The sequence below is a fragment of the Elaeis guineensis genome, chromosome 4 (assembly GCF_000442705.2).
Source record: "Elaeis guineensis isolate ETL-2024a chromosome 4, EG11, whole genome shotgun sequence".
In the NCBI taxonomy this organism is placed as follows: Eukaryota; Viridiplantae; Streptophyta; class Magnoliopsida; order Arecales; family Arecaceae; genus Elaeis; species Elaeis guineensis.
Window position 1 is genome coordinate 8176446 of NC_025996.2, and position 21203 is coordinate 8197648.

A 21203-nucleotide genomic window follows, 5' to 3' on the forward strand; every position below is an offset into this window, starting at 1 on the left:
AAGGAGGAAGTCACAGTAGCATGCGGCGGAATAAAGGCTTTCTAGCTGCAGGCCGAGAGGGGGATGAGGTGGAAAGGCCCGTTCATGGGCTCACCGGCCTGCACGGCTTGTCCGAGCCCAAAGCATGTTGCATGGAACTGGGTCTGAATTTAAGCTCAATCTGAGCTCGGCCTAGCCCCAATCTTATATAATATAATTTATACTTATATATTAGGAATGCAGTTTTGATGATCAGGAAAATATTAATAACTCTCTTCCATGAAGCGACACTCCTTATAAACAACCATAAACACAGGTTCGTAACGCTTATAAATCCCTTTCAAATATTTAATTTTTGCAAGTTTTTTTTAGTATTTTTAAACTGAAAAATGAAAAGGTCCAAAAAATCTGAGGGTTGAATCGAAGCCCAATTAAGTATTGGGATCTGGCCTGAAAAGTAGGCCCAAGGTTGGGTAAGGCTGAGTTGATTTCTGACAAATTACGGTTAAATCTATCTTTGGCTGAGCGTAGCGAAACTTGCCTGTTGAACAGGCCATGAGGTAGATCTAAAAACAGTATATTGGTATAAAGATATATGTAGATAGATTATAAAGGTTTCGAATAATGGCTGAATTAGTGGTGCAATTGTTCAGTTCTTACACAACTACCTAATTTAAAAGTAATCTTATTTTGTCATAAAACTATATCATTCTCTTAAAAGATGTCTCAATGCACGAGATTTTTGTTCCCGATGGTTTGGCATGGAGAGAATCAGATATACAGGGCCTCATACTAATATCGAGATGCTATTTTTGTGTTTTCAAATTATGATATCTAAATCACAATAAAACAATCTTATGGTTGCACTATGTTGTTTTTTTGTAAAAAAAGTGTTCATTGTTCACAACTCTTTGTATTTTCAAGAATGAAACATAAAAAGCCCATCAACTTTAAGAGGAAAAAAAAATAGAACGTTTAATCAACAAAGATCAAATGTAAAATGGTAGTTAATGCATGAGGAGAACCTTGACTTCCTGCTTCCAATATTGATGTATATACGAGGGTTCAAAAGATGACCTGCATTTTTTTTGCATTTGATAAAAAGATTGTTATTTTTTTATTATCTGATTATAATAATTATTATGTGATAAGAATATCAATTGATTTCATCTTATTTCAATATATGCATCATATCTAATATCTCTAATGGAGGTATTATTCCAATACCTAACGATTTCCTGCAAAGTGACAATGAAATGTATAACTGATATAAATCTTTTCATTTTTCATTCTAATCGCATCCATTCATTTATAGAGTTATTAACTTCATAAAAAATATGTCTACAACACTTCTAATGCAAAAATAAATAGTCAAAATTGAAAACTTTATCATCAGCTTCTTTCATATATGAAACTATCTGATTCAAAAGGAACAACTTTAAATCCCCATACCAGCATGCAATGACATGTTCAGTGTGTAGTAAATAATTAAAGAATATACCTTATTCTACCAAAAGTGGCTTGAGCAAATAAAAAATTTATTTGTCCGCTAGTATCAATTGTTTTCGTCTTAGCATTAATAATGCTTGTTATAATAATCCTGTTTTATTCTCAGAAGACAGATGGTTGACAGCAAATGCCAAGCACCTCCTTGTTAAAAAAGAAAAAAAATGATGTTTGGTGGGTTTAATGCTGCACAACCGACGCAGTCCCACCTTTGCATGTCTCCTTCCCCGAGAAACACGACTAAACCTGAAGACATTTATTTTCAGATCTTAAAACAGTCCAAAGATGTTATTCAGTTTCCATTGCCTCGTTGAAAAATTCATTTTGCATCGCGGGCGGTGCACAAAATCCAACAAAAAACGTATCATTTATTCGATTAATTTATATAATTATTATTTTTAATATATATTTAATATTTATAAATTATTTTTATTTAATAATTTTATATAATAAAAATATTTTTATTTTTTAATTATAATATTTTTTATAAAAATTATGATATTTTTTTAAAATTAATGATATTTTTTTAAAAAAATTATAACACACCATCTTATAAATTATGGGACCTCTTCACAAAAATTATAATATTTTGATATTAAATAAAAAATCAAAAACAGATGTCATAATTTTTTTAAAAGGATATCATAATTTTTTCGAAAGGACAAGAGTGCCATAATTTTTTTGAAAGAATGTCATAATTTTTGTGAAGGAACGTCGTAATCAAATGACAGAAATATTTTCATCATACTAAATTTTTAAACGAAAAAAAAATGATATACAGATATTAAACACATATTAAAAAATGATGACTATGTGGATTAATCAAATAAAATGGTATACTTCACGTTGAATTTTCTACACCACTTGTAGTCTTGTCTTTTTTGTACCGTGGCTTTTATTAGGTCAGAATCATAAATAACCTGGTGGATTAGATCAAATGGAAGATCCAAATCAACCAGACATTAAGGTTGAAATCAGAGCTAACAATATCCATCTAAATTTATTTTTTTTTACTTCAAATCTATCGAAATATAGGTAAAAATTTGAATATTCAACTAATATCTAAATTCGTATAGTTATTTATTAAAAAAATAGATACTTAACTATTAATCATATTTATAATCCTATTTTATTTTATATAAGATTCACAAATTTTTTTAAAAAATATATAAATATATTAATATACTATTAGTTTGGTTTAATTTTCATATATATATATATATATATATATTAAAATAAATATGAATATAAAATTCTTTATCTGATCAATATTTATTTTCATCTTTATAGTTATTAAATAAAATAAATATAATTATGGGTTTACTGATATTCACGGTCGCATCCAGTCCTACCACGCGTCCTAGGCAAATCCTCTTCTCCAGCCCGGGCCGGGGGGCGATATCGGGCTGAGAACAACTGACGCACGATAAAGAAAAATAAACACTACGTGTCAAACACCTAGGCACTGCGTTGGAAGACGCAGTACGACCGCTTAGAGTCGTGATAGCTTACAACAACCGCAAATTCACGGACTCCGCAAGCGAGGCTGCTCAAAAAGAGCTTGCGGAAAGGCAGGGAAGGGGAGAAACTTTTCCGAGCCCATTTCTTTTTCTTTTTTTTTTTTTTTTTTGACCTTAAAAAACGCTAAAGCGGGCGGCTCCGCCAACCCAGCCCTCAGCGGATGCAACCGGAGAGCGCCCTTTCCCTTTCTTTCCTTCTTTCCCCCCTCCTTCATTCTTCTTCTTTTCTTTCCTCTTTCCTTGGAGTGCAAGCGAAGGAGGAGGAGAAGGTGATGGAGATGGGGTTCCTCCTCGAGCTCCTTTTAACCGCTGTCCTCTCCGTCCTCCTCGCCTTCCTCCTCGGCAAGATCTTCGTCATCGATTCCTCCGACGATGACCACGAGGAGAAGCGCGAGCGATCGGCCGAGACGGTCGGCGAAATCCATCGGGCCGCGGTCGATGGCGACGAAGATCGCCGACATACCGAGGAGATTCATGAATCGGATTATATTGCTGCGGAGTCGGCGGTGGCGGCTGATAAAGCGAGTAAAGGGAACGATGATGAAGGAGATGGAGGGATTGTCCTCTGGTCGGAGGACGATGTCTTGGTGGATCATAGCTTGGAAGGTGGCTCTGAAGCTGTAGAAAAACTTGGATTGGATGAAGACTCTGCCAGAAGACTGTCCGAAGGGGTTGGATTTGAGGAGGCTAAAGAAGAAGGAAGGTCAGAGGAGGTGGGAGCCGATGAGATTGACCTGGAGAGCGTCAACTTAGAGATGAAGAAAGAAGAGGCAAGGATATATGAAGGAAATATACGGAGATTGGCAGATGAGTCGACAAGAGATACGATTGAGGAGGGCAAAATGTTAAGGCTTGAAAGATTGCCTAAAATAGAAGAGAGATTAATAAACGATGCGGACGTCACAGAACTTGAGCCGGCGATGGAGAAGGGAGAAGAAAATAAGCCTGAAGTGACTGTGCTGAATTTGGAAGATGAATCCAGTAGCAAAGTGGCTGAGGTGGAGATTGGAAGGGTCGAGAGGTTGCTAAAAGAAGAAGGAAGCTCTGAGGAGGTGATGGCCACGGTAATTGAGACCCCGGAGAACGAGAATGAACGAGAGAAAACATCTGAAATAAATGTAGTGAGATTGGAATCCACTAGAGAAATGGTTGAGAAAGTTGCACCTGAAAGAATCAAGGAAGAGAAAAGATTGTTAATGAAAGAAGAATGCTCAGAGGAGTCCAGAGCCAGTGATCTTGACATGGAGAAGAAGACTGAAGGAGAGAGTCAGTGCCAAATAGGTTTGCTTAATTTGGAAGATGCTTCTATGAGAGAAATGGATGAGGTAGTAGTTGAAGAGACTGGAGAGGAACAAAAGCTGGTTAGAGAAGAAGAAAGATCAGCAGAGGTGACATCTTGCAATTTTGAGCAAGATAAGGAGATTGAGCAAGAGCATTTGGATGCTAAAGCAGTTAAGTTAGAAGAGGACTCTATACAAACGATGCCTGAGAAGGTGGAAATTGATTGGGTTGACTCTCCTAATTTGGTTGGAAGGGAAGAAAGATTGGCTGATGGTGAAGTTTGTACTGTCAAGGTTGTTCAATCACCTGAAGAAGAAAGGATACTGCAAGAGGGATCTCAAAGTGAAGCTAAAGGACAGAAGATTTGCATCCATGATGGGGGATCTTTGCTTAATGAGGAAGATGATTGGGAAGGGATTGAGAAGAGCGAGCTGGAAAAGCGCTTTGGGGCCGCAATAGCGTATGTGGGTAGTGGTACTGGTGGAGATGCATTGTCAAAGCTGAGTAGTGATGTGCAGATGCAATTGTATGGACTACAAAAGGTTGCAACAGAGGGCCCTTGCTATGAGTCGCAGCCATTGGCTTTGAAGGTTTCTGCTCGTGCTAAATGGTAGTGATTAACCTTGCCTTCCTGTTTGGATTGTTTCTTTCTGTTCTTTTGCTAGTTTTTTTTCTTTTACATGGTTGATGAGTTGTTTATAATAGGTACACCTTAATGTAGTGTTGGGTCATATTCTCTACTGGCACAATTGGATATGAAGAATGCCAGATGAAACTAATCAAGAATTCCATCAAGTGATACAAGAAATTCAAGCACCTGGTCAAAATATTAAAAGACCAAAAAAAGAAAAATCAAAGAAATATATCAACGTTTCCTAAATTTCAAATTCTGTATTTCAAAAAAGCAGTTAAGTAATGCAAACTTCCGAAGATTTAAATAAACTAAGGGTAAATTCTTATGCTTATACCAAGAAACTGACATACTGGAGCTTGAGAACACATGAAAGCATCAACATGGGAAAATATACTTGATAAATAGAAGGAACATAACCTAATATAATGCCAACTCAAAGAAAAACAAGTCTATTAGATTGAGGGAAACCTTAAAAATGGAAAATTGGTTTACATAGATAAATAACTATTTATCAATATCTTACTTTTTGTTCCTTGCAACTGCTTTCAGAATCAAATGATCTAATTATGAACCTGGCTTGCTATATCGATTAGTTATCAGTTTTTCTCTTGTCCTTTGCTTGAGTTCCCATGATTTTTCAGTTATTTATGAATTGGTTTTGATAGCACGACCATTAGATTCAGGTAAATGGAGATGCCATGCTCCATTTGATGGTGTGTGGAGATGTCATGCCTTTTAATTTACCCATTGTTTTTGTAATTCTAAGCAAAAGATTTACTCAATACATGTGGAACAAGTCAAGATCCTTGGAAGCAGACAGACATTGGCCATACATGCCGTGAAACTTCACACATTAGACTTAACAGCTGAAACAATTGCATTGGTACCATCCTTTCAAAATCTGTTAGCAAAAGTCTCGAAGGGTAAAGGAAATATGATACAGAATTAATTTGAAAAAAAAAAAATAGAGCATAGATATTGATGTTTTAATATAAATGCGATGAGGAGAAAAGAAAGAAAAGCAAAGAGAGATAAGGGGTGACAATAGAAAGAGGGGTGTCTGCACAGCCTGACTGAACCCCTGTTTTTTCATATTTGTAAGGTTGGAGCAACTCAACTCTGTTAGAACCCAAAATTTCGATGATGTTATGATAGCTATATAACACACATTACTACCTCAAAATGTGATTTTAGAAGTCATTTCTTAAGGGTCTATTCATATGGAATTCCCCTCTACATATGCAAAAGCCACGAATAACCATCTGCAACTTACATGTTTAAAACAACATTGAACTAATAAATCTTAAGTATGCATCAAATTGAAGCATATATATCATGACAATCTAGCTTGCAAATGACACTCTACAATCTAAAAATAAGTGAAATTAATGACAATAAATTTTCCTTTTGAGTTGGTAAGTTGGTAGTTGTATTTCTTTCTAGTTTTTAAAACACCAGACCAAACCAAAAAAAAAAAAAAGGAATGACCCAACAAAATAAACACACTCAAAGACCATCGAGAGGATAGGGGAGAAAGGAGACTTAGTGGAACATGAACTTATGAAAGTGATTTTTTTTTTTTTAATTTTAAGTAGAGGTGTATAGGGAGCTTTCCTACAACGCGCAACAACCTTAGCAACTTCCTTAATTGAGAGAACTTGTGATCACAACTATGCCCTTTAGTTAATATAGAAAAATGAGATTCGATGAAAAAACCATTGGAAACAACAAGTACTGTAGTTCAAATGATAATCATTCACAAGTATCAGTAGATTTGATAGTTTTCCAACCACACTGCATTATGTATTTTAGCATAGAATGATTTAATATCTTAAGCAATTCAAATTGATTTTATTAAGCTCCACCCAAGTTAGTCTAGTGAAATTATCTACAGAATTGAAAGTCTGCCTGAATTTGGGACCCACAGAGTCTATGGATATAGTATTATCCAAGCATATGTAAATTCTTTATTAGTATCTTCTTTCATTAGAAAACAAAAGCCCTAGATGCTCTCTTTGTTGATGCTAATTCCTTGCATATTATTGATAGATAAAAGACTTTGTACAAGACAGCGATGGTGCCATTTGTAAGGAGCTATAGATGTATGGTATTATGCAACATCATGATCCAAATAATTAAACACTTGGACTCATGTTTGTCCATTGGCATCTTGGTCCTAGGTCCCATGAAGCACATCAAGAAAAACAATAGTTGTGAACAGTTTAATAACTTTGTTAATATACTGATATATATAGGATTCAAGGAAAACTTAGATATGAAAAATTTCTGGAGTAGACAAGTTGAAAAGAGGGCCAGCAGGGACCCCATTTCTTAGACAAACTATCTATTGTCACATATGCACAATAACTTTTTGATGCATAAAAGAATTCAACATCTTTGTTCAGTCGATAGTAATCCGAAGACAGGAGGCTAGAATTAGTTGATACAAAACCCAGTGATTACTTGACTGCAATATTTTAGATGAGTGCGCTGAGAATCACCTAAAGAAGTCCAGTTTTAAATCAACCGATAAACTTTTCTCCTTTAATAATGCCTCTATTATTTTGGAGGTGATATGTGCTTTAGGATGACTACCCGCTGGTTGATAATTAATAAGTGAAATTACTGTTGCACATTACTTGGGTGATTGGTTGACGATTTAGGCCCCAGCAAATGTTACCTGCACCATTAAACAACCCAAAGTGTTCTCCCTACTTCTCCGCTTGTGAACATTCACAACTTCAACACCACTCCTTTCATTTTATAATAATAATAATTTTTCATTAATCTTTGCAAAGTAATAGGATATAAGGATTGTCTCTTTTTGGATGTACTTGCATAAGAAGATTAATTGACTCCACATAAAACTAAATAATTGTGATTAGAATTTAAATTACAATAGTCACAACATTCAGCTGGAAAGGCAACAAATATCTGTCATTTGAGCACAAAGAAGTTGCAAAAGGAATCTAGGTGAATAAAAGAGGAACATGATGAAAGAAGATATCATCTTTGTCCTTTGACAACCTACAAGCACCTTTATTGCACTACTGACAACTCCAAGATTAGATTCATTAGAACAAATCAACAAACAATGTATGACAGATGATCTTCTATAGACACACATTTTCTTGTCTTTACCGCTACATTTTCATGTATAAATTGAAGAGATGATCTTTCTACCATGAATTGAACACAAATATCTGCACAGAAAATTAGAAAACATATGAAGGGAAAGAATTTAGATTTGCTCATAATATTACTAAAGTTGATGTATGGCTTATAATAACCTGGAGATCATGCTGGCACCATTAAACAACAATAGATGCTTACATTAATTCATATGTTAACCACTATGGCCGAGAGATGCTGTATGTAGCTTTATAGACCAAGATCAATAACATGTATACTTCATCTGGAAAGCAGAAATCTATTAGAGAACGTTGCATGCAAAAGAAATTTTAGAGAAATTTTTAAAGAATTCTAATAGAGTATATATTCATGATGTTCATGTTGTACAATAAGAGCACAAAAAAGGAAGAGGGAAATAGAAAGATGAAATGTAAGTAAATGGCTGCTGGCTGCCTCGTTATCCTGGCCGATCACCCTATTTTCTTTTGAATTCTAATAGAGTATATATTCATGATGTTCATGTTGTACAATAAGAGCATAAAAAAGGAAGAGGGAAATAGAAAGATGAAATGTAAGTAAATGGCTGCTGGCTGCCTCGTTATCCTGGCCGATCACCCTATTTTCTTTTGATCCTAGCTATAAGATCAAAATATCCCGATGGTATTTCTGCCCACTTAACCCCTGTTATACCTCATATGTGGGTCAATTTACCCTATTGCACACAAAATCATAATGAACATGATCAAACATGATGAGAGGAATAAATGATCAAGACCATTTCATAAAATTTGGTGATAAGAAGACAAGATATACTTTTTGAAGACATGCTGTGACAGCGAGAAGATGGATCCTTAAACTCCCATGCTTAAGTAGATCTCTGGTTGTGCCTTGATTGCTAGTTATGGTAACAGGGCAGAGAGCTGCTACATGTGTTATTAACAGTGGTTACATTGTGCAAGGCATGCTTGGCAAAAACTGGGGAACATGAATCCGGATATGGCAATGGAACAGTATATGACTATTCTGTCTGAGAACATTCCTGGATGGATTGAAGGGAAACCAGGAGTAAGTCCTATTTTTGAAAGACAAATATTCTTCTTCAAATAGCTGCTTTCCACCTTCTAACAGGCAGTGTGAGGTGAAATCACATGTACTGTGATCTTTCATGGACAGCAGGAAGACAATTCTAATCCGGAGACAATGATATCTGCAATGGGGAAACCTGATTCATTTTCAACTTCACATGATCAACGTAGTTTTGAAAGTAAAAGGTATCCTGTAAACCTTCATTTTTCTGCAATATGTAATGACATAATTCTTGAAGTTTTCCCAACTGTTGGTAGCATAGCTTCTCAGGTGGTAAATGAAATCCCTTGTAGGAATCTAGAAGGCCCTTCTTCGAGTGAAGAGGATCATGCAACTGCTGGCTCAGAGCACCAGAAGAAGGTATCTCCATTCAGCCACTTAATTCAACATTGTCTACTTAATCTTCATGGATTTATACTTCAACTGTTATGCTTCTAGAGAGGACTAGGAGTCTAGAAAATGATATGAAATTATGTAGACATGAGACCTAAGAGTCATGAAATCCTCAAGTTTGTTGCCTCCATTCTCTTTGTCTATCTACTGAAATTATGTGACGTTTGTTGGATAAGTTTCTTGGTGTCAGATTTACATAAGCTGTGTGTTCCATTGCTATTAAAAAAAGTGTTCAATGGATCCAAATTCTAGTTACCATGACCAGCTATCAGGGTAAAGAAACAAACATGTACATATTCCTAACAGCCGTACTGGAAAATTCTTTTGAACCATTAACAGCCTACCAGGTAAATAATCATATATTTCCGAGATTACATGACTAAGTGGTTAGATAATATGCCCAGGCAGGGCAGATCTCCTTTAATTGTTATTCTTTAAAATGTATAAATATTGTATAAAAGATCCTTCTTAATTGCACCCCGCCCCCCGCCCCCCATGAAAAAAGAAAAAAGAAAAAATCATCATTCCCCATTATTTTGATATTTCCAAAATATCAACTATTAATGTATTCTATTAATGCAAACATGGAGTAAAGTTCCATTTAAAACTTAAATGTTGAGATAATTAGATAAGGATGTTTAGGTGGGTTTGACTTAGAAGATTGCATCTATCTTACAGCCTCCCTTTTAAATTTCAATCATATGGCTTACACTATCATGCCTTCAGATCTCTATCTACCTTCTATCTCAACCACTTCCAAAATTTTCTTGCTTACTCTATTATCTCACTCCTAAATCTTATTTGGCTTCCATCTAAAATGTAAAAATTCTGGTTTCTACCAATTTACAAGATTTCAGTGTAAGAATACATCTTTTGGGAAAATGGATCATGAGAGAGCGGAGATGGAGGAATTTATCAAGGAGGATGAGAGAGCGGAGATGGAGGAATTTATCAAGGAGGAAGAAGAACAAGCAGATGGAGGAGGAGGAGGAGCAATTTATCAAGGAATAGAATTCAAATTAATTCAACAGTACATTAAAAATATTTTTTTATTAATAAAATTTAACATTTTATTTTTATATGCATATGTGTATATATCTGGCCCCACAAGTGTTGAATCCTGGCTGCATCCATTTGCCCAAGTTTGCTTTCTCTCATTTATATTATTGTGTGAAAGATCTTGAGTTAGTAAATGATCATGATATGCTTTCGCGTCACTCAGTTTAGTCAGGTCTCATACATAAACGGATTTTGATCGTTGGCCATTTTCTTTCCTTTACTTCTATACCATTGATTGAGTAATATGAAAATAATTAGTTCTGTAATGCTTGTGATAAAAGTTTTTAATATTTGTAGATGAAAAAAAAAGGTTGTGAATTTATTAATGTTTTGGTAAACAACTCCTTATCTTAATCCTTAGAGGTTCTTATGTTTTTCTAACATTCATGTCATTCTTACTTCAATTTATTATACCTCTAGTTTTTGGGAGAAGTTAACAGCACCATCTATGTATTATTGCTTACATTGTCGAATGCTTCTTTAGATTTATGCAATTGTGTGTAATATCATATATTATTAATTTGCTTATATTAATTGTATCTGATAAATATTTATATTTGACAGATCAATATTTGTAGGAAAATCAATTACTTTCTAGCCTTCCTGTATTATATGTTGGAATCCTTCTAAACTTTAATCATTTCATCCTTGAAGTTAAAAATTTTGCTGGCTGTCCAAGGAAAAAATCTCGGCTCTGCCTTAGTTGGACTGTTTGCTTAGTAGATCATATAAATTAGCTGAACTCTCAGATTTTCAGTGGACTAGCCAGATCTTGCAGAGGAAAAAAAGATGGCTCACTGGGCTAGGATCAGAGTGAGAAGAACTTGAGGATGAACTAGGGTCCAAGATGCAATAATGCTCAAGGCTGGTGTAGGCGTGGTTGGGGCACAGGTGGGGTCACCATAAGGGAGAATTCTGAATGGTTCAGATAGTCAGTGGTAGTTAGATGACTGGCGGGTGGAGAGAGAGGAGGCAGAGAGTGCTAGCTTATAGGTAGTGTTAGGAGTCGGTTCAAAAGAATAGGAAACCAGGGTTTTATTGAATGGCTAACCAATTTAAAGTGAATGAACCATTTCGGACTGGCTTGATACTTCATGGTTTTGATGTTCATGCTGGTTATAAATGCTTGTTTTAGCTTTCTCACAGTCTTGGATGATTTCCTGCATCCTTTCTAAAATGTTGTATAACAATGAGAAAAGAATGGAATTTGCTCATTGTTTGTGATATATTTGTTCAAATTTTGAACCTTATTATTACATTTATTTCATTCAGTTATTTGAACTTCTTATAGAACATTCTTCATGAAATCTTTACCTGTTCTGCCTTTTTCCCTAGTGCACATATGTCAAACACTTTGTGATCTACCATTTCAGGTTCGCTAATGTTATATCAGGCTGTGCTGTTTCCTGTACAATTCCCAATGCTTCGTGTTTCATTGTTTATTCTCCAATTCATCCATTAGATTTTTTTTTTTTTTTTTTTTTTAATACTTCATTTTCTTCCATGAACTTAAGCATTTTTTGTCTGACAGGAGTCATGAAGGCGAGCTTCTTTTTCTTTCCTGCTCTGCCTAACAAATAGACTACATATCTTAATGGCCTATTGGCTGACCTTTCTGCCTGTTGTGTGAATGAGTTTATAGAGACACTTTTCTGAAATGGGGCCCGTATTGCTGATTATGGTGGGCCAATGGGGATTCTTTAAATAATGTATGGATGGTACATGGTCCATGTGACTGTAACTTTGTATATACAATTGTATGGATGCTGCTGTGTGGCAGGAGATATTTATTCCTATAGTTGTTACACATCGTGTGTGTGTGTATATATATAAGGCCAGAAGGAAAGGCACAAATTCCAAATATTTGCTGCATTTTGCTGCAAGTTACATTAATTCCAGGAGGTTTCTCTCTGATGCTTATTTTTTATGCCCCCGTACTAGATGATGAAGATACTTTAGGCTATAAGGGAAGTGCATTATAACCATTTGAATTCTATTGTTATTAATTAGTCTTACAGTGAGGGATTTCTATCTGGGCCAGATGTGGTTGGTTCAACTAGTTCCCATGTTAGATACAGGGGTTGGGTTTGTTCCAAGTTAGATAGCAAAACACATGATGCAGACTGGACCTGCATTGTTTCTGAATCAGTCCCGATCCACGCATATATTGAATACATTATAGTCTAATGTCCTAGATTAAAGAGTTTGGTACTATAGTCATTTAACGTGACAAAACGACAGAGCCTTTGCTGGGATGGTATCATAAGTAAGAACAGGGTATTCGAGTGCTCTGATTCGGTTATCTAGATTACCCAAAAAGATGGCTGAGATCCCGGAAGCTAAAAGTCTGGAAGTGGTTCGAATAACTAATCAAAACCAATATGACAAACTGACAAAAGAACGTACACGTAAGCTGACTCGGCTTGGATTCGGAGGTTTCGTTACCTAAATAATTTTAAAAAAATTATTTATCAAAATAATATATTTTTTAATTTATTTATAAAAATAATATAAATCTATAAAATATCATTTGAAACGGTGTTTTAAAGCCTCCACGTGGACGATAAAAAAAAAAAAAATTAAAATCATCATTTCAAATTATATTTTTTAAAACGTCATTTGAAATGATATTTTTAAAAACATCATTTCAAATCATGATTTTAATTATTTATTTACAAAAAAAATAAAAATAATAATTTTAAATTTATAAAAAACAAAAATTTTAATTTTGATTCAAATAAAAATCATCATTTCAAATTACTTTTACTATTTTAAATTAATTTTTTTAAAAAATATTTAAAAAAATAGATTTAAAAAATTTTAAAAAATAGAAAGTGTAATTCTAAATTTTAAAAAATAAAAATTTTAATTTTAATTCAAATAAAAATCATCATTTCAAATTAGTATCTCCATTTCAAATTAATTTTTTAAAAAAATATCCAAAAAATACATCAAAAAATAAAAAAAATAAAAAACACCATAAAAAAGAAAAAAATAAAAAATAAAAATTATAATTTTAAATTTTAAAAAAAATAAAAATTTTAATTTTAATTTTAATTCAAATAAAAATTATCATTTCAAATTTGTATCCCTATTTCAAATTAATTTTTTTTAAAAAAATATTCAAAATAAAAAAAGTACCTCAAAAAAATTAAAAACATAAAAAACAACATAAAAAAGAAAAAAAATTAAAAAAATAAGAATTATATTTTTAAATTTTGAAAAAAATAAAAATTTTAATTTTAATTCAAATGAAAAATACTATTTCAAATTACTGTCCCCATTTCAAATTAATTTTTTTTAAAAATATCCCAAAAAAGAGAAAAAATATCTAAAAAATAAAAAATACCATAAAAACAAGAAAAAAATTAAAAAATTAAAAAAAAATAAAATTATAATTTTAAAATATAAAAAAATTATAATTTTTATTTAAATTTAAAAAAATCACTGTTTCAAATTACTTTTCTAATTTCAAATTAATTTTGTTAATAAAATATCTCAAAAAAGAGAAAAAGTACCTCAAAAAAATAAAAAAAATTTAAAAAAGGCATAAAAAAATTAAAAAAAATTAAAAAAAAATTAAAAAAAATTATAATTATAATTTTAAATTTTAAAAAAAATAAAAATTTTAATTCTGAGATAGATGAGACACATGAGACTCTGTGTATCCATGTCCATAAAGCATAATATCCGATCACTTGAAATGACGTTTTTAAAAATAAACTTAAATATCAAAAAAAATAAAAAAATATAAATTTTAAATTTTAAAAATAAAAAAATTATAATTCTAAATTTTAAAAAAATAAAAATTATAAATTTAATTAAAATAAATTTTAATTAAAAAAAAAAAGAAACGAAATAAAAATTTTAATTTTAATTCAAATAAATTTTAAAAAAAGAAAAAAAAATAGAAAACCAATCCGTATCATCCCCGTACCGACTTATAGCAGTCCAAACCGCATTGCACCGAGCGGTTGGTAAAAGCACCATAATGAGCCTTATTGACCTATACCGATCTATATCGCACCGTACGTAGCTATTCGTGTCCGTACCAGATCGAGATGTACTAGTGCGGTCCGATTCATCTCATTTATCGAAAAATCGACTTGAACTTTGCGGTTCCCCACCGACTTGTCTGATTTAGCTTATTTTTAGATATTTTAAAAAATATAATTAAATTATTCGATATATTATTATTATTTGCGTTATAATTTCTATAGCTCTTTTAGCATAACTTTTTCTCCTCTAATATTCTGAGACACATGAGAGTATGTGTATCCATGTCCCTAAAGCATAATATCTGATCACTTGAAATTAAATAATATAAAGTAAAATCAATAATTAATAATATAAAATAGAATAAAAATATCAAGTGTACAAAAAATAATACAATAAAAATTTTAAAAATACTAAGTACAAATCTAAAAAATACTAAGTCCCACAAGGACGTCGTGGTGCTCGTGGTCGCTTGGACCTTCTTAGGAAGGTCCTCAATGACTGCTCCTGCTCCTGTATCTGCTGTGATGGCTCCTCCCTTATATCAGTAGAGGTCTGTTGGTCATGCTGCTCAGGAATAACTGATGCTGTCGGATCATCTACGGACTGAGCGACCTCCTCAACCCTCTCATCTGAATACACGGATGAGCTTGAAAAAAAAGTGTCATACTCATATGGCCAACTAGTACTCGATGATGTCATCTGGGGGATGTAGGAAGAAGAAGACGCTGTCATCTGTGGATCAAAAGATGGTGGTATCTGTGCAGCGTGTAGTGATGACATCTGTGGAATATGCGGTGATGGCATATGTGGAACATATGGTGACAATGTATATCTTATATCTGGCGTATCGACTGCTCCATACTAAGGCGCACAGCTATATCGGTCAACATCAATCACCACCAATATTTCAAAATTTTGTTCTTTCTATCTCACGCAGTATCCGAATCCGTTCGTCCTCATCAGTCATAGATAAAGCACAACGAGCGTCCAACACAAGACCCGAAATAGAATCAGTCTACATAATAAAAATAAAATTAGCAATATACTGTAAAATATAAAATATAAATATAACACAAACAACATAAATTATTTTTCAATCTTAATTATTAGAAGTAAAGACATTGATATAAAATATAATTTTTGTAGTCTTACCAAAAGACGCACAGCAGAACTCTCGCCCTCGTATCCGAAAACTGCATACCGAGGCTGTCCAATGACTCGCACTGTAATGCTAAAAAATCAAGCTATGTAGTCCTTGATATATGAATGGCCTCTCAAAATGGGATCACCATGAACAATGTAATCTCGACGTGCATCCCAAATATCGATGTACTCTGCATGTCTGATATGCCAGTCAATACGAACTCTCCTTCGTCAATCAATACGATGAAGTCCTTGGCTAGTAACAAACTACTCTGGGATGCCCTGAATCTGACCAAACTACCGTAGGACACATTCGGAAAGATGTCACTCTACCACATCAAAATAAATAAGTGGCACCTTAGCAGTCCATATGTCATGTCCAACTGTACATATCTGCAGCAATATAACCAATATCTCATGTGTATATAGCTCCCACAAAAACTGACAGAGTTAAAATAAAAAAAATTAGTAAGCTAAAATTTTAATAGATTATGAATACTGTAAAATGATATTTATAAATAAATAAAATTTATCCATCTATATATATCAACTAATGTATCCAGCTGGCACCTATAAACCCGTGCCACTTTCGTCGATACATGATGAACGTTGAATGCAACATTCCATCTGCTTGACAGCTACTCATGTTAAATAAATTTTTTTGAATTTAAAATAGTACTAAATTTTAAGTAAATGAAGTAATATTTTTATACCTATATCCTAATGGTCTGTCTAGTCTGAATGAAATATCAGGGTCATACTGCTCTGGTGGCATCTCGAGCAACTGTCGTCGTAATGGACTAATAGTCGGTATCCTCTCCCATGCCCAAATCTGTAAATTTTAAAAAAAAAATCATACCTAATATATCAAATCAAAGCTATAATATTAATTTTTTTAAAAAAATTAAAAATATAAATTTATAATTTACATACCTGTAGTAATACAAGATAACCATTAATCTTAATCTGATCAGCATAAGAACCCCGATACATAGTCCTGTACAAACAAGCTAGTACTGTACTGTCCCAACTGAGCCTACGAACGAATTCTAAATCTTTCAATAATGGCAAAAACATCAACTTCATCTTGTTCGATGAAGTATCAGGTAATAGAACACCACCAAGCAACCGCAGTATCTGACCCCTGACATGCACCATCTCCTCTGGTGCATCATCCCTAATGTGAAAATATCGATAACGATCATCCAAACACTCTATCCTGAGTCGTGAATGATCGAAAAACTAGACGTCGGGCTCAAATCCTAACAATCGTAAGCATAAAACCTGTCACTCCAAAATGGTAAGTGTGGGATCAACTCCGATAACTGGATCGTCATCAACCGATAGTCTGGTAAGAATACTGACATCCTGTAACGTGATGGTCGCTTCACCGAATGGAAGATGAAACGTGTGTGTCTCTGGACGCCATCTATCAAGCAAGGCAGTAATAAGACCAACGTCTACCTGTATGCAACCAATCCGATACACTCCATAGAATCCAAGATATCGCAAATAATTTACCACTCTAAGTGGGATATGCTCTGTTCTCCAGAAGTTAGCATCGGATCGTCGTAGTCTAAGGTGTCTGGGCTCCTACAATAAGATATAATAATTAGATGATGTATATGATTTTAAAAAAATATTAATAATAAGAGTAAGATTGGAATGCTTACGTCGTCATCTAAAATAGTTTGTGACCGATGGTGCTCCTGCAATGTAAGAATACTCGTATCTCGAGGGTCTGGATACCGCAGATCGTAAGCCATAGCACATTAATGAATCTAAAATAATGATATTATCCCAAGTGTGTTAGAGCATGAAAAATATGATAGCCATTCATTTTATGAGAAATATATTTTAAATATAATATTATCATATAATATAACTTAAACACACAATACAGTTCATCTTCGAATAAAAAGCAACATTAAAATTATAATCCCACATAAATACATAAAACATCCCACATCAATACATAAAATAATATTGAAAATACATCTTCAGAGTCTTTAATTTCTTTCGCTGCTTGAAGTTGAACTGTGTTGAAGTATCCTAGGACAGCGGCGACGATCATGACCCTATTTCTTACAAATACCACAGTAATTCTTACTTCTTGTTTGCCTATCATCCATTTCATTTCGCAGTCTTGTTGACTTTGGTCTGCCTTTCTGCTTGGATCTCAAACAATGATGATCAAGAATACATTTCAACATATGTGTATGCATCTAATAATCTTCATGTGGTAATGGATTAAACTCGTCACTTCAAGTATTCACATATACTGTAATTGTATATGCATCATCCACAAACCCACTAAAATATATAGCAATTTTTTGGCACACAGCTAAAACATGTGAACATGGATATTTGTACATGTTCTACTTTCCACAATAATATTTTCTTTCAGTTAAAGTAACAGTATGAAAATTTTCTCCACCTCGTAATCCTGCGCTTGCTGTCCTCGTAAACACTTCATATATGCCTCTTTGAAGGTTGAATACTATTACTCGGTGCTGGTTAGCTTTAACTTGATCTTCAGCAATCTTAATTGCAATATGAGGAGTAAAAAAATTATTTGGATTCACTTGTACATATCTCAAGGCTTGGGCATGCCTCGTATTAAAGTATTTCATAAAATGATAAAATATCATTTGAACACAAGCTGTAATTCGTATATTTCTAGTTCCTCGTAAAATACTATTAAAAACTTTCAACAAATTTATAGTTAAGACATCATAGAGGAGGTCGTCATCATGTGCCAACGTTCACTTCTCCTTTTCTAACTCAGACAACCAGCTCCAAGCCTCTTCATTCACTATTCTGATCCTATCCATGATAAAGTTGAACTTGAGAACTTGATGAGTGTTTCCTATTTGCCATACTGCTCTTTTCAGCTGCACATTTTTAAAATGAGTGTTGAAATTACTGCAGATATGTCTTAAACAGTATCGATGATAGGCACGTAGCGGACTCCATCCAATAGACTCATCTGCGATGACATTTAATATACCTGGATGTCTGTCAGAAATTAAGCATATTCTATTTCTATCTTTGACGATATGTATTCTGAGCTGAAAAAGAAACCAACTCCAACTTGCAGTCGTCTTCTCATGTTAGAAAATATGTCCTAAAAGCCAATCGTCAAGCTGTTGACGGTTGAGCAACTAAGTATTGTAATTGATTTGTTAATAAATAAAATATATTTTTGATATTTTCATCATAAGTTTTCATCTTCTAACGAACTCCGTTGTTATGATGAAGTCTTTAGGACTATTTAAGTTCGATAAAGAGAGGATTTATCGATTAGTCCTTAAAATTGTTCACGATCAAATGATAGGCTGTTAATAAGGATGACAGCTTCTATCGAGCATAGGTCGCTGTAGGCCATATGGGTTGGTTGTCCTCTTAATCAAGGAGTGTGGAGACACTGGTATGGCATACAGGTGAGATGTAAGGAAACATCATCATTGAACGTGACCAACTCCAAAGCATTCTGCTATCGAGAATGTCTCTGATGGGATATAGATATAAGTATCCCTTAGATCTGAGATCGCCTCAGTGACTTGCAAGCAACTTACTGTGCTTTAGTACTGGACTAACTGAATTTCTAATTCAATGACGGAAAGTTTCTAGGCACAGTCAAGTACTTGCGAAGTCAAAGTGTGATCGAGATGGGATTGACCACTCCAAGAGTTGGAGAAGAATGAGTCGCTGTATTTCAATTTAGCAAAATCTTGGACAGGATAATCCATCAGATGGATTTGATATTTTGAAATACAATATGGACAACCTAATCAGAGTTGACAGTTGAACTTTGAGGTGTCCTATGATCATTTTGGTCAAAGGGATGAATTATATGGAAACTATATCTGCATGGATTCTAAGGATGTTGTTCTACACATTCGACCTATCCGACCGTCGGGTACCATTGCTAGATGGTCACTTCGATTAATATAAAAATTTATTCCTATACTACCAGCTTAGGTTCGGACCTATGAGATCACACACATTAGAGTTCACAATCCGATCGGATGGTTGATCAATGATTAAGAATCGTTCTAAGGTTAAATGATCAATACGATTGACATTTAATCTAGTGCAAGTGTTGCAGGAGGATCGATTGGCAATTCGATTACTAATTGACTTAATTTGATTAAGCCAATAGGCTGAGATTAAGTCTAATTGAATATGATTTAATTAGATTTAGTTTCGACTTGATTGGATCAAGTTCAATTGATTTATTAGATAAGCCAACTGCAAGAAAAAATTAGTCTTAATTCAATTAGGACTTAGATCAACCTAATTTCTAATTTGATTAAAAAATTAAATTAGATTTAAATTTAATTTAATCTGATTAAATTAGGCTCTTAATTGGGTTAAGATCTATTTTAATTGGGTTGATCTAATTTTGGTTTGATTTGGTTTGAGAAACCAAATTAAAACAAGTCATAAGATAGAATCCTAGTAAGATTAAGATTCTACCTTACGCCACATAAGCCCCTGACACCCTCTCTTTTATTCCACGCCAATTTCCTCTTATTTTGTACAACAAAAATCCTCTCCCAGGTCTTCACTACGCCCAAAAGGTTTCTTCTCTTCTTTCTTACATGAAAGATGGTTGTGGATCAAATCAAAGTAGGAATAAGTTTGGATTTTAAATTCTATGAGATAGAGTTTTAGAAATCCAAAACTCTTTCCTTTTTGCATCGATTTTATCCAAATTTTTTTTAAAATTTTTGTAGATTTTATAGCACTTGATAAGCACCCTTTGCTGTTAGTCTACACACAAAAAGAAGGAGGGGGTGCCCAAGAGTTGGGCGCCCCTTATCTTGCCATGTTTGGATAAATATTGACTAGGTATTTGACCTAGACAAGGACTCTATCATATCTCTCTATATAAAATGAATTTCTTCATAAACATTTCATGAAAAATAGATCAAAGAGAGACCTTTGGGGCATCCAAAAATCAGAGAGAAAGAAGGTTGGGGCGTGAAGATATAATAGACACAAAATAGGGTATTTAGAAAGAGTAAAGAGAAGAAGAAGAGGGTCTTCTTCTAGGGTTGTTGTGTTCATCTCTTCCCTTCCTCCATCTTGAGTTTTCTGAGAGTGTCTCAGATCTGAAACTTCTCTTCCTATTTCTCATCTTTGGAAGAATCCAAATCAAGAAGAAGGAGGCACATGATCAACCATCGAAGAAGGATCAGCACAGTACTAGCATACTGTGCTGATTTTCTGGAGCAGGATTTCTGATCGAGATTCATGGGCTCATGTAGACGACTCCTAGAGGCCAGATGCATGTGCGATTCGCAACATCATCCTCAAGTCCGGATCAACAAGATTAGAACATCTAACTTGCAAGGTAATAGATATGATCTATTGTTTATTACATACATTAGATGTAGCATAGAAACATGTTGATATGATCAACATGTAGTTCATTCTCTATATGTTTTAATTTTTGATTTAAT

The 21203-nt window shown here is 33.8% G+C and overlaps 1 protein-coding gene across 3 annotated transcripts; it reads left to right on the forward strand.

The window, feature by feature from the left end:
• Positions 1-3109: 3109 nt before the first annotated feature.
• On the forward strand, positions 3110-12483 carry LOC105044066 (uncharacterized). Of its 3 annotated transcripts, XM_073255453.1 has the most exons (6): positions 3110-4896; positions 9012-9117; positions 9226-9323; positions 9432-9498; positions 11964-11998; positions 12122-12483. In XM_073255453.1, exons 1-5 carry the CDS (start codon positions 3167-3169, stop codon positions 11970-11972), a joined length of 2010 nt encoding a protein of 669 aa, XP_073111554.1. In that variant the 5' UTR covers positions 3110-3166; the 3' UTR covers positions 11973-11998; positions 12122-12483. The 3 variants fall into 3 exon arrangements, with proteins under 3 accessions (XP_073111554.1, XP_010920160.1, XP_010920162.1); XM_010921858.4 differs by lacking the exon at positions 11964-11998 and having other exon boundaries at positions 3111-4896; XM_010921860.4 differs by lacking the exon at positions 11964-11998 and having other exon boundaries at positions 3111-4896; positions 9229-9323.
• Positions 12484-21203: the final 8720 nt, after the last annotated feature.

Bases quoted from the DNA above. Each gene is read 5' to 3' on its own strand.
- LOC105044066 (XM_073255453.1), top strand. From the start codon at position 3,167: ATGCAACCGGAGAGCGCCCTTTCCCTTTCTTTCCTTCTTTCCCCCCTC. The intron at 9,118-9,225 runs GTAAGTCCTATT...TTTCATGGACAG, and splicing joins GGATTGAAGGGAAACCAGGA to CAGGAAGACAATTCTAATCC. The intron at 9,324-9,431 runs GTATCCTGTAAA...AATCCCTTGTAG, and splicing joins CGTAGTTTTGAAAGTAAAAG to GAATCTAGAAGGCCCTTCTT.